Consider the following 13,760-nt stretch of genomic DNA (forward strand, 5'->3'; position numbering starts at 1 on the left):
GTAGCGGAGCCACATCCTGCTCTACTAAAAATTCTAAGAAAAATTATATTTTTTCTGGTTCTGGACATGCTACAGAGCTGAAACTTCACAGGTACACTTTTTAGACCCCCCAGACACTAAATCCAAAGAAATCTCTTTTTTCTTTTTTCAATAATTTTTTCAATAATTGGCTCTCTATCAAAAACGACAATTTTTAAGAACTTTTTTTGTGTGATTAATAGTCCCTGGGGCATGACCCAGAACCCTAGGCACTTTTTAGGGGCATTTATTGGGTTTTAGGGCTTCAAAATGGTGTTTTTTGATTACCGAAGTTCGGGCCCCATTGATTTCAATGGGGTTCTGGAATCCGGACCCGAACTTTCGGGAAGTTCGGGTGTTCTGGCCGAACCAAACTTTTCAAAAGTTCGATCATCCCTATTATTGATATCAAATAAATGTGATCGTATATAGCATTTATTTACATATATGGTCTCATATAGTTTATTACTACTAGTTATGTAATATTATTTTTTTTTATTATGCTGCTTCCAAAACCATCCACCATGTCAATGCCATTTTATATGAGCTTTTTTTCCAGCAGTGTTGCCGAAACAAGTCTCTTGCACAGATTTCATTGTTCTAGTGCCTTTAAAAACACTATATTATACTTCAGTAACCTCTAAGTGCTGTACCACAATTTATGCTAGACCAGAACAGCATGGATGATTTTATATTAGAGGCACTTATAGGACTTCCAAAATTACTTAAAGTGTAACTAAAGGCAAAACTTTTAAACTTTTTGGATGGAGTAGGGGAGGGTTATAACCCTTGTGTTGTTGTTGTTTTTTTGCCATCTGTGTTGCATTGATGAGAAAACTTCATTTTCTGTCCCGAAGCCAAAACAGGAAGTGCGAGAAAATCCCTCCAAAGTGACAAAGTGAGGGAATACCAGTGGTTACCAGAGCTAATGTCCCCATTGGAAGACTTCCCCTCTATTACCGTTCTTATGTCAACCCAGAATTTGTGATTTTCTTTTAATTTCACTTTCATTTATAATGGTAAACAGAACAAATTGAGAGAATTCATCTCCCTAACAGGGTCACAGAAAGCAATAAAAATTAACAACTGTTCTAAACCCTCTCCACTCTATCCAAAACTATAAAACAAAATTTGGCTTTAGCTACACTTATATTTTCACACTAGAACAACAATTAATTTGCAAAAACACAGTGCTTAACCTCTTCCCACCAACTGTGTAGACATATGCACGCCTATGTAAGTGGATCTTCTCCTATGAGGCTGCATATAGGCGTATCTGTGTTTGTGCTGGTAGCAAGCTCCCAGCACGGGGACTGAGCACTCATCGGGAGCCTGGGTCTCGTAATAATGATCGGGACCTGGGACACTCGGTTCCTGATCACCTGATTGCTGTGATAGCCTCAGATTGATCACAGTGGTCAGTCACTGTGCAGCCCGCCCATGTGTTTTCTTTTTCCTCTGAGTAGAGAGAAAGATACATTGGGGGAGATTTAATAAAACTGGAGAGTGCAAAATTTGGTGCAGCTCTGTATAGAAACCAATCAGCTTCCAGTTTTTTTCCATGAAAGCGTAATTGAACAAGCTGAAGTTAGAAGCTGATTGGCTACTATGCATAGTTGCACCAGATTTTACACTATCCAATCTCAGTAAATCAACCTGACTGTATCTTTTTGTCCTTTCAGGAGAGAAAAGTGTCAATAAAACAATAGTCTGTAAAAAAAAAAAAATTAACCACTTTCCACTGGCCATACTGCCTTTCGGCGAGTGGACTTTACCAATGAGCAGCCGCGTATATGTGCATGAAGGCAAAAAGTTTACTGTGCTGAGAGCGCATTCACAATTCAGTAACTAAATGATTACAGATGCATACTTGCGATTGGGAGCTTTCCAATCATGTAACCGCTATGACAGCTAATCACAGTGGTCACACGATCGGAAATCCCACCTCCGTCTCCCGGCATTTTGATCCACTTAAAAGGCCAGGAAACAGCAGTGGGGAGAGGTTAAAACATTTTTTAAAAGAAAGCAAAAAATATCTAGCTCAAAGTTCGAAGAAAGCAAAAAATATCTAGCTCATAGTTCGATCTAAGTCAATGCCAGGGTTAGTGTTAGGGTCAAGTCATGGATCAGGGTCAGTATATTTTGGGTATGATTTTTTTTTTTTAAAAACATTTCTTTAAATTAGTATCAGTGTCAGACAGTGTCAGTGTGCTTTAGGTAGGATAAAAAAAACTAAACAAAAAGTTCACCATTGTTTCTGGGCCCTACTACGAGTACAAACAACAAATAGGGTGCACATATGTGGTATTGATGCGATTGCCAGGAGCAGTAGAACTTATTTTGGGTTGTTCTTTGGTGGTAAGTAATGGTAACAGCAAGAAATATACAGCTAAATTTAAGAAAAAAATATTATTTTTTTACTATTTAGGACCAGTTTTCCTTTGATAATAGAAAAACATCAGGAGATATCTATTACCATTTGATGTTTGCAGACACGTTCTTGGTTTTAGTGCACTGGCCTGAACACTAAACATATAGCTGCTCACAGCTGTACACATGCCACAGGCACGATCATGTACTTGTAAATAGCATGATGCTTTCGGTGGGTGACTCTGTCACCAAACAAGACTAATGAAGTTTAATGGGGCCGACCTGCAACCGCCCCGCCACGGCCTCACAAACACGTGCAACACATGCACATCTCAAGGCAGTAGTATGGCATTTAAAGGGTTAAAACTGGTGGTCAGGAGGCGACATAAAGCCTTCTTCCTGCCTGTCCCACATCTCTGAAAAGTTATCCAAAAGTGGATCCGAGCATGCTTTTACCCTACACACCTCACAGGCTCGCTTGCCCCTTAGATGGCCTTTCTCCAATGCAACCAGTGTCGCTACACCCCTAAAGGCGTTACGCTCATGGTCAGGGCTTCTTCTATAGGACTGGAGCCATCTCTCCATGCTCCTCTTTATAGTTTCCCCCTGTCGTCATCATAGAAACTCTTGTAGTGGTTGGGGGAAAAAACGGAAATGATGTAATTGGAGGCGATGCCTACTCCCAGGACCGGAAAAGGCAGCAACTACTCAGATCCAGAGCTGAAACACAAAACATCTCCCTACACAGCACAGCTCAGAAAACATAATGTACAAACAGGGTCATACAAAATTACCACTTAAAACGAATAGATCCATAATAATACTATTGCTTTCCGTAGCGGGCTAATACATTACCAATAGAAAATGTATATCCCCACATTTAACTTGATGTACAATCAATCCTCAAAAATGTTTTAAAAATAATATTAGAAAATCAATGTAGCACCCTCTAGAGTGTGCAAGAAGTAGAGTAGGCAAACCATATCCTGACTCATGCTGTAAAGTTTTGATAATTCATGCCAGTTCTCTGGTGCCTCCCCCTGATGTCTAGAAGGTTGGAGAACCTACTAGAATTAAAGGGTTGGGTTTAGGAGGAGCTGCCATGCATATTTATGAGGCCTCAGCTAATCCCCTGGAAGGATCCTGCCAAAGACACAAGGGAGGAGGCTTTCATGAGCAAGAAAGGACAGAGTGAGTAATTCAACACTGGCGGAGACTAACAAAGGGGGGAGACTGCCACATGAAGCCGGACTCCCTTGAAGACAGTGGTGGGCTTAAGTCTTCTGCTTTTCCACTGAGAGATCTCCAGAGGGTCAGCCAGGTGGGCTGGTGAAGATTCATTCAGGTGGACTAGTGTAGAGAGACAGCCAGGAGGGCTGGTGGAAGAGGCAGCTGCAGCCAGATGGGCTAGCATTGCCTGAAGAAGTGGTGCTGGGATCAGTGGCCACTGAGGAAATAGAAGGAAGGGTTAAACACTGTTTCACTCTACATGTGCTATTTCAAGGGGCTGTGAGTTCCTGCCTGTAAAGGGCTGTTACTGAGCTGACAAGGAGTTTGTCAGTTCCAAGAGGAGTCAATCAGCAGTAGTAAATGCAGGAGAAAAACTGAATAGGAGTCTGTATAAAGGAAGTTGCCCCTGAAGTTGTTGTTACTGTCAAGTGGGTGTCCCATAAACTCCCTATCCCCATCCAAGTTGGTATTCCCTTAATAGCACAACAGAAACAAAGCTACGGACTGTTCCCAGGCTCTGTGTGCCTGTGAAGATTCAGTGTATGCCTCGCTGTGCAGGAGTGAGGATGCCTATTAATTTTAAGCTCCTACATGGGGTGTGCAACATCAATAAATCCAATAAATTAAAAACCAAATTAATTGAATAAAAATAATTGGATAAAAACATTATTCTATAGAAACTAGTGGACAATAATATAATAAATAAATAAATATACTCCCATATCATAATATCAAATCCATAATCATTAAAGAAATGCAATCAGATCATTATAAGGTGCAACTCACAAATATTTGTAAATTATCATTAAAGACACAGAGGGGGAGACTTAGGAATTACTGATAAAGCTATTTAAATCAGATTCTATATTGAGCTCTCCACCAAACCCCCTTAAGGCCAAAACCTTGGTTTTATGTATCTAATATGACTTCCTTTGGCCTAATTGCCTAATAAAGTGTCTACCCCTCTAATGTCTTTCCTCTTTCCCTTATGACATTCTCTAAAATGTTTGGAAACATTATGTGTCTTCTCACCCCTCCTTATACCACTGACCTGTTCCCTGACCCACACTTGCCACTGCCTAGACATACGGCCCACATATTGCTTCCCACGTGGGAACTCTAACATATAACCAGTTGTGCATGTAATAAATTCTTTCAACTGATATTTTTTACCCATAGAATGTGCTAAAAACTCTGACTTCTTTTTATTATTAACCCTTGATGTCTGGCATCCCTTACTCCTCCAACAGGCATAAAAACTTGCCAGAAAAGGTGTGAGTAAGTTTTCCTTCTTTCTAGTTGGGGGGTCTAACTCCCAGGGGCTAGTATATTACAAAGTGTGGTTGCTTTACTCTATATGAATATAGGACAAGATAGTAAAACTGGACCTACAATTGTATCATTCAAAAGGATCCCCCAGTGCTTTTTTTTAATAATTTTCTCTTTTTCTCTGTATTGAATACTGTATTCCAGCAGAACCCTGAACTCATTGGCAACATTCATACTAATCTGTATCCACTCCTTATTTTTCACTAAAGATACCCTGTTCATCGCCTATACTTTATGCATCTCACCTTATATCTTTAATCTATTATATCCTTTCTCCACAAATCTATCTACTAAGTGAGATGGCTCTGGTCCTAGTCCTACTAAAGAAGCCCAGAGCATGAGCATAATGCGTATAGGGGCGGAGCCACACTTGTTGCAAAGGAGTCAGTCCGTCAGAGGGTTGGGTGAGTCTGTGAGGTGTGGAAGAAGAAAGCGGTGGGATGTACCCATGTTTTAACTTATGCTTGTAGCCTAGCACTTGGTGTGCTTACTGAAATTGAGTGTATTTTATATTAATAAAGAGCTGTATATACAAAGAACATTCTTAGTCCTATTCTATTTTGCATTTGACCTGCATTTAGGTGTGTTGCCAGCGAAGGAGAAAAGGAGATTTCCGTGGAGCAGCTAATGACACAGCCCAAGGAAGGGCAAAAAGTGCAGTTTTGACCTTGATTTTTCATTGGGGTCAACATTGTGAGTTGAGCGTTTATTATCTGCATAAGGCGGAAGCATGCACAGCTTGAGCGGCATTTAGTAAATTAAAAAAAATATTAGAAATGACTACAACACACTGTGGTGAATGCCCTTTATGTTATGGACTTTATTTGATAAAAGATGTTTTAGGGGCAATTAAGGATATATATTACATTTGCATTTAGACTGGGTATATTTATGTTGAATATTTACTGTGCCAATTGTTCTAAAGTTTTTTAGTTGCACTTGTAAATGAAACCTAACAAAACTGTATAATATAGATATTGATATAGATAGTTGTGAATTTTACATATCCATGTATTTGTACAACGTTAATAAAAGTTCACAACATTTTATTTATTAATTACATGATATTAAAGCTTATGTTATCTTAGCTTATCCTAGACCAAACTATATAGAAAATGTGACATGACATTAGATATTATGCTTAAAAAAAACAATGGGGTTGATTTAGTAAAGGAGATATTAATATACTGTGCCAACCTCAATATAAACAGCAGCTAACACAAAATCCTGAATAACAGATCAATGAAATAGTAAAAGTAGGAGTAGCGCTAAGGAGATATCATATAAAGTCCATATCTACAAGGAAAGGTAAGTGCAAAGCTAATGTCCAATAAATCATAACGTCAGTGCTTGATTCAGGGACCAGGAACGCCTGATTGCTGCAATTTTATGTAAGTTGCCTACTTCTTTTAAAAAAACTGCTTGAGAAACTTACTACACCATGAGGAATGTCCCCCTCTTCTATTTGATCTGAGGTCTGATGTTAATATCATCCGTCCTATGGTCGAGGACCACAAGAGGATTGTTTACATCCTTGGGAGTACTCCTGGCGTTGTGAGTTCCTGTGCTTGATTGGCCTTTGTAATGAGGGTCAGTCTTGTCTGGTAAGAGGCTCCTACGCTTGGGTGCTGGTGCTGATGGAGGTCCCTAAATCAAGCACTGACGTTATGATTTATTGGACATTAGCTTTGCACTTACCTTTCCTTGTGGATATGGACTTTATATGATATTGCCTTAGCGCTACACCTACTTTTACTATTTAATTGATTTAGTAAAGGCAAATAAACAAAAAAATAGGCAAAAAAAGACAGCATTTTTTCTTGCACTTGATTGGATGATGGAAGTCAGCATAGCTTCCCCTCATTTACTAAGCTCTGGAGCAAATTTACTTTCAGAGTGCAACCGCATTTACACAATTCACAGTCTGTTTGCCTTTAGTAATTCAACCCTCAACCCGCAAATGTGAGTTTATTAAACTTGGCATAGTGAAATTGAATTTAGATTGTTTGAAATGGTTTACTATAATTTGTACATTTCTCTTCCCGTTTTGAATTAGCATGTTTCATTGTTTTAAATGTGTTTACTTTTTAAAATATTTAAAATAATAATTTCTTTCCATGCAGGTCCACTGTAACAACATGTTCTCAAAAGGTGTAAAGGTCTTTAGGGAGGTACAGTGCTTTTTCAGATCTGAGGCCAATGAGTGGGAAGCCAATTCTGTCTTATCTGTCCTGATACTGGATGATGCCAACCCCAGCGCTCGTTATGTCACTGTGCAACTGCACAATCGTATGGCAAGGGCAATTAAATGCCAGTACTATTTTGCAGATTCCTGGATGATGTTTAGCGAAATCACCTTCCAGTCTGGTAAGTAATACTAAATTATACAATCTAAAATGTTAACATCTTTATAACATGCCACAGTTCACCTAAACCCAGTCCTAATCATCTCTACTATACATGCAAGTAAATGTGGTGATTATATGTTACATTTTGTTACATGACTAAATTAAAGTTTTTCAGTTCGGACCTTGCCTACCTACCTTTTTGGTAGATTTTAAATGTTCCAAATTCCAATACAGTTCCAATACTTTCTGAGTGTCTTATACTCTTAAGGGACCAGTCATGAGAGTACTACATATAGAAAAATGTATTCAGTTTTATTGTTTTTCAGGGTTTCATAGACTAAAGCTTGCCCTGCAAGGATTTAAATTTGGTCGTTTCAGCAGGGACCAGACAAGTTTAGATCTATGTATGGCTATTGTGGTTGAACAGAAGTCAACAGATAGCTGGATTTGCAAGCTGGCAACAGTATTCTAAAGCTCAGTTCACACTACCTTGATGCAATTTTGACTCGATTTGGAGTGTGATTATGTAGTGCGACTCTGATGCAACTTTGGTTGAATTTTGGATGTAGTTTGCATATTCTATTTGGCCAAATCACACTGTACATCAAGTACAAGTACAAGTAGCACAGGACTCATTCCAAAGCTGCATCGCAGCTGCGCTGCATTGATGTTAAAAGACACCATTGGAAGCAATGTTATTTCTATTGTCATTTCATTTATTGCAACCCAAGTCGCATCTGAAATCATATCAGTGTGAACCAGCACTAAATGATATGTCAGTAAAGGTCTCGTCACATTGGTCTCTGTAAGACCGCATGCAGTATCCTGCTCTTTCCACAATGAGTTCTGTACAGCATTGTACAATGTGCACACACTGAAATCCAATTAGGATTGATCAGATCAACACCAGGGGGAGGAGCCTATGAATGGCGCCTGGATGGAGCTTGTGCTAGGAGCTCCAGGCAGCCATCCTTCCAATGAAGTGTTAGACCAGTGATCCCCCTTCCACCCCCCCTATACCCAGCCCAGCACAATCTCTACTTCTCCCCTCTGTTTGGGAGGGCCTGGAATCCCTATCCGGTCTGGTCGTGGTCGGCAGGAGCGGTGGAGCCTGGCAGGCAGAGACCCGGCATCTTTGTGGGGCCCTGAGGATGCGGGCCGGTGCTCGCTGAGTCGAGGCAGGAGACTTTGGCCGGTGACGCAGCCGGCGATGGAGGCAGCCGAAAGCAGCCAAAGGGACCCGGAGGCTGCCGACGATGCTCAGAGGTACCCAGGAGAGCACAGGAGAGAACTGGCAAGTCGGAAGAAGAGCGGAGAGATTGGCCAAGGGCTCTGAGTCAGAAAGGACAAAGCCAGGACTAGATACACAGAGGTGCCAGCGTACATTGGAGCAGCACCAGCAGCTCCAGCTGAAAAAGGGACCCCAAAAAGCTGCACCAACTGAGCCCTCCTGGAATTCCCCCCAATCCAAAACAACCTCTCAGGAAAAAAGTTGACTCCCCATCGCCTGTTAAACCATCCTGATAAAATATCGCAGACCCCCTTAAAAAACCCCAGCCCAGAAACAGTTTTTTTTCTCCTATTCATTTTTTCTGTATTTTTCGAATCTCTTAAACTTGTGGACTGCTCAGATTAGTTATCGATCTTTGTTGACTATGTTGAGCTATGTTGGCTGTGATCACACAAGACACTGGCAGAGGACATTAACATCTTCTTTTTTCTTCTCTATTTTCTTACACGGGGTTTTAGAGGTAACATCATAGGGGGCTGCGATTGAGGGAGACAGACAATAAGATCCACAAACATGTGAGGGAAAACAGCAAGATGAGTGGTGGTTGCAAAATCATCTAAGATGAGCTCAAGCCCAGGAAAAAAGTACATGACCCAAGAAGGAGCCCCAGACAAGCAGGTAGTTAAAAAACAACAACAACAAGGAACCCGTGCAAAACAGGCAGAGCTTAAAGACAAAAGTGGCCAAAATGGAATATCATTAAGTGCAAACACTCTTAGTCAGTCAAGAGTGGAACAGGACCATGAAAGTGATTCTGAGAAGGATTGCATGACAGGACAAAATATGAATGCCCAAATACCTACAATTGCAGAAATGGCGGCTATGTTTTGCAGCACTGGAAAAGTCTTTAAAAACAGAGATGGCAACAATAGATAGTGATCTGGGCCAGCTACTGTTATGAGTTGAAGATGTGGAAAAGAGACAAGATAGCCACACACAAATAATAAATGAATTAAAAGGTGGAATTAAAGCCTTAAAAATGGAACAAAGGAACCTGGCATATAAACTAGAAGATCAAGAAAGATGAAACAGAAAGAAGAACTTGAGAATATGTGGCCTACCAGAACCGATACATGGAGAGGACCTAACAGACAAAATGAGGAAAGTCTTTAACCCACTAGTAGGCAGAGGAAAAGCAGAACAAACAAAAATAGAAAGAGTACACAGGATAAGAATATCAAAAGGCACCCCAGTTGAGGCTCCAAGACATGTAATTATATGATTCCAGAGCTATGAAGAAAAAGCCTAAATTTGGGAGACTCTGAAAGGGAAGACACCAATAAAATATAAAAGTGTCAATCTCCAAATGTTTGCGGACCTGTCACAGGAAACATTAAGAAGAAGGAGACTATTGAAACAGCTCTTGGAGCAGGACATTCGGTACAATTGGGGTTTCCCAGCATGTCTGGTAGACTGGAAAGAGGGACGTATGGAAAAACCGAGATTCCCAAAAGAATTTGCAAGGCTTCTGTAAAAAATTGGAAATCATACCAAACATAACAGGCTGGTCTGCAGTTAAGATAGAAGAAGTAAACCAGGAAGAAGAGCAGTGGCAATCGGCCCCTAGGAAAAGAAACTGAATCTTGAACAGATGACTGGGAAACAAAACTGCTACGGGAGGATTTTTCTGGGCGGGGGGTTGGATGGGAGGGGGGGAGGGGAGTAAAAGGGAAAGAGTTAGGAAATTAGGATGGTGATCCTGGTGGATCCCAGACCTTAGCCCCAAGGTTAGGGGGAACAGGTCCAACAAGCGCTCTGGATAGAGCACCACACAACAGTAAAAAGAGCAGTAGGGCAAGGAGAGCCCCAAAAGGAATAATATTTACCTGCTCTAGGACCATGGGATGGTCAAAATTACATCTTTCTAGACCACTAGGAATAGGGGCAGGGGGAGGGGGGAAGGAGGGAGGAGGGAGGGATGGGGGCAGGGTGGGATGGGGGTAGGGTGGAGGGGGGGATGGGGAAGGGGATACTGTGTCTGGAACCCTCTTGTCCACTTGAATCTCTCTAAATACAATAGAAATTAAGTACAAATGCCTAGCAAGGTGCTATAAAACACCAGAGAAAGCCCAAAAATACCAACAAAGCACCTTATGTTGGAAGGGATGTAATCAGAATGGTACCATGGCACATATTTGGTCGGAGTGTATAAAAATGAAGGAATATTGGCAGGAGATACAATATTATATTAAGGAGATTACTGGAGAAGAGATACTAAACCGCCCATGGACATTATTTCACAATGCAAAAAGTACACCAAAACAATATAGGAGAACTTTGGTTCCACATTTGATAAATGCAGTGAAAGCAACAATCCCAAAAAAATGGTTAGACCCGGGCAAACCCTCTATAATAAAGTGGTATGAAAGAATAGAGTATATATATTAAATTGAATATCTGTGTAGTAGTAAAGAGGGTAAAGTCGGAAAATGTAATAATATATGGGAAAGATGGATAGAGTTTAAGAAAACTACGAAATATATATAGAAACGGTAAGAGTAAGAGGGAGGAGTGTAGGAGGAGATGTGGATGAGCAGGGAAAGTGACACATGGGAGGGATGAGGAAAAAGAGGGAGGAGGGAAAGGAAAAGGATGGGGAAAGGGGAAGTATTGTGTATGTATTGAATTTTATAATTTGATAAACTGGATGGTTTCCCTTTGTATATGGAAAAAAAAAAAACGAAATAAAGTGTTAATTCAAAAAAAAGTATGGATCAGGTCAAGCTGTTGTCTATATCGTCTTCATCCAAATAAACAGTGGGTCCTGTAAGGTAACATGCCATGGGGTTGCTTTTCGAAAGGCAAATAGACTGTGCACTTTGTAAAGTGCAGTTTTACTCTGCAGGTGCAGTTGCTTCAGAGCTTAGTAGATGCGTTAAAGCTTCACTTTGCAAAAAATACCCAATCACATGCAAGGAAAATAAAAAATAAAAAAACAGCATTTTTGCTTGCACATGATTGGATAATGGAAGTCAGCAGAGCTTCTGCTTAATTACTAAGCTCTGGTGCAGCTGCTCTTGCAGGTCTATTCACAATCAACCCCAATGTGACATCCTCTTCTTCGATTTTGGACTGCGTAGACTGCCTACAAGGCCTCGTACTAATGCCAGACTGGGAACTGTGTAGACTGATAAATAGACCTCATAAACCCACTAATCAGTGGGCTGTGTATTATGCATACTAAGAGCTGGATTTACTAAACACAAATAGACTGTGCACTTTGCAAAGTGGAGTTGCTGCAGAGCTTAGTAACTGTGCAAGAATGCTGTTTTTTTTTTTTTTTTTGTGTTTTTTTCATTGCACGTGATTGGACATTCTTTGCAAAGTGAAGCTTTACCTAATTTACTAAGCCCTGGAGCAACTGATCTTGCAGAGTGCAACTGCATTTTGCAAAGTGCACAGTCTATCTGCCTTTAGTAAATCAACCCCCCTAAGCCTCAACATCTACATTTTGCCTTTGGGTGTGTAAACTTGCATTCAATGGCTATCATACTCCTAGGGCTGCATAGGCTGCACATGCAGCCCTCCTCATTCAGGAGGCTTTGGGCTGTGGAGATTCCATACTTTGCCATTTTCAGCTATAAGCCAAATAACTGTTAATTAATATTTGGGGTAATGTTTGAGAAAGTGGTAAATTATTTGCACTTTGGTTTGATTTTTCTGTTTTCAATCTGTGTTATTTATGCTGTGTTGTATTTCAATAGTATGGATGCTTTATTAGAGTATAGTTTTAATTAGTTTTATTAGTACTAAATGCTGTTTTTGGTCATTTTATTGTTCTGTTCATTATTATGATCTTGTGTTGTCTTTGCTGAATGTAGCTGTATCATAATAATTTCCCTTTGGGATTATTAAAGTACTCAGTTCTTGTTCAGCTCTGAGTGCAGGAAGGCAACTGTTAGGCACCACTCTCCACTCTGCCCCTCCAGTGCTAAATGGAGCACCAGACTGGGGAGATGGCAAGAGCAGATACTTCCTAAGCCTGAAACGGCTTTGCCCCGTCAGCTGATAGCAGACAATAGCCCACTATAAGCTGACTCTGGCTCACAGTAGGACAAAAGTAAGTGTATTCCTCTGACCCGCAAGAGAAGTATGGCCAAAAAAAACCTTTGGTCATCAGTCACTTTTTTTTGTCAAATTCATTTTCATTTAGGAAATGCAAAGAAAATTTCCAAGTTATAATATGAAATACAACAGATACAAGATATGAAATCTACAATGTACAAGTAGTGTCTTTGTACATCTACAAAAAATGTTCTGAAACATTACGAGTAGAAGAAACACATTTTAACTGGCAATTAAAGGGCCTCTGCAGAAAATAGGCGAGCCCTGACCTCAAAAAGGAAACAGGAGAAAATATTAACTGAGATAACATAGGAGTGAGAACAAACTAGGGAAATTAGGATAATCGGGGAAATCCAGACATGGTCAGCTCAAAACATAGGATTTCAAAAGGATTAAGAATGATGAGTAATCCAGGGATGCTCTTTGGGTACTGGGGGTCAAGATAATTTTTCTCTTTGAAAAACGCACCAAGCAATATAGCAATATAAAATAAATATTATTATATTAATAAAAATAACATTGTGTGTGTATATATATATATAGGGCGGTTTTTCTCACAGAAAAGGTGCAGGAACTCACCCTCCCCCGCCAACTCCCTACCCCCAACTGTACCATTCTTTGGAGAAGAGAAGTAAAGCGATGTCAAATAAATACTGTGCTCAGAACCATGTTTTGCACACAACGCAAGGTTCAGGAATGTGTAACACACATAGTACAGACTCAGGTGTGCACAACATACAGGAGTGTTATTGTGCAGTGCTTAAGAACAAAGGGCACAGAAAAAACAGTACTTACATTCAAGCATCCCTTGTCTTGTTGACTGCTTCTTTAGTTTAATTCTGCCCCTGTGACAAGTCCCTCAGCTCTATTAACCCCATGCAGCACTGGAAGATCACAGCTGCAGGGGAGGGGGAGTGGGGGGCAGTATGTAAAGTAATACACATTGTACAAAATGCAGCATTTAGGAGATATAGGAGTACCATCCAGGGGGCCAATATTATGTAAATTAGGACTGTAAGAGGTATGTAACATTGAGCACAGCATACATAGTATAGCGGTTCTGGGTATGTAACGTACAAGGTATGTAACAATATCCTGACCACTGCAGT

The 13,760-nt window shown here is 40.4% G+C and overlaps 1 protein-coding gene across 2 annotated transcripts in view; it reads left to right on the forward strand.

Moving 5' to 3' along the window:
* DDR2 (discoidin domain receptor tyrosine kinase 2) overlaps positions 1-13,760 on the forward strand; it is a 167,755-nt gene that overhangs the window by 99,368 nt on the left and 54,627 nt on the right. For both annotated transcript variants that reach the window (XM_082264960.1, XM_082264961.1), the window contains exon 8: positions 7,071-7,314. In XM_082264960.1, coding sequence (XP_082121086.1) covers positions 7,071-7,314 — 244 coding nt within the window. The remainder of the gene's footprint in view (positions 1-7,070; positions 7,315-13,760) is intronic.

The sequence above is a fragment of the Pelophylax lessonae genome, assembly GCF_965119305.1.
Source record: "Pelophylax lessonae genome assembly, chromosome: 8".
Taxonomy (NCBI): domain Eukaryota; kingdom Metazoa; phylum Chordata; class Amphibia; order Anura; family Ranidae; genus Pelophylax; species Pelophylax lessonae.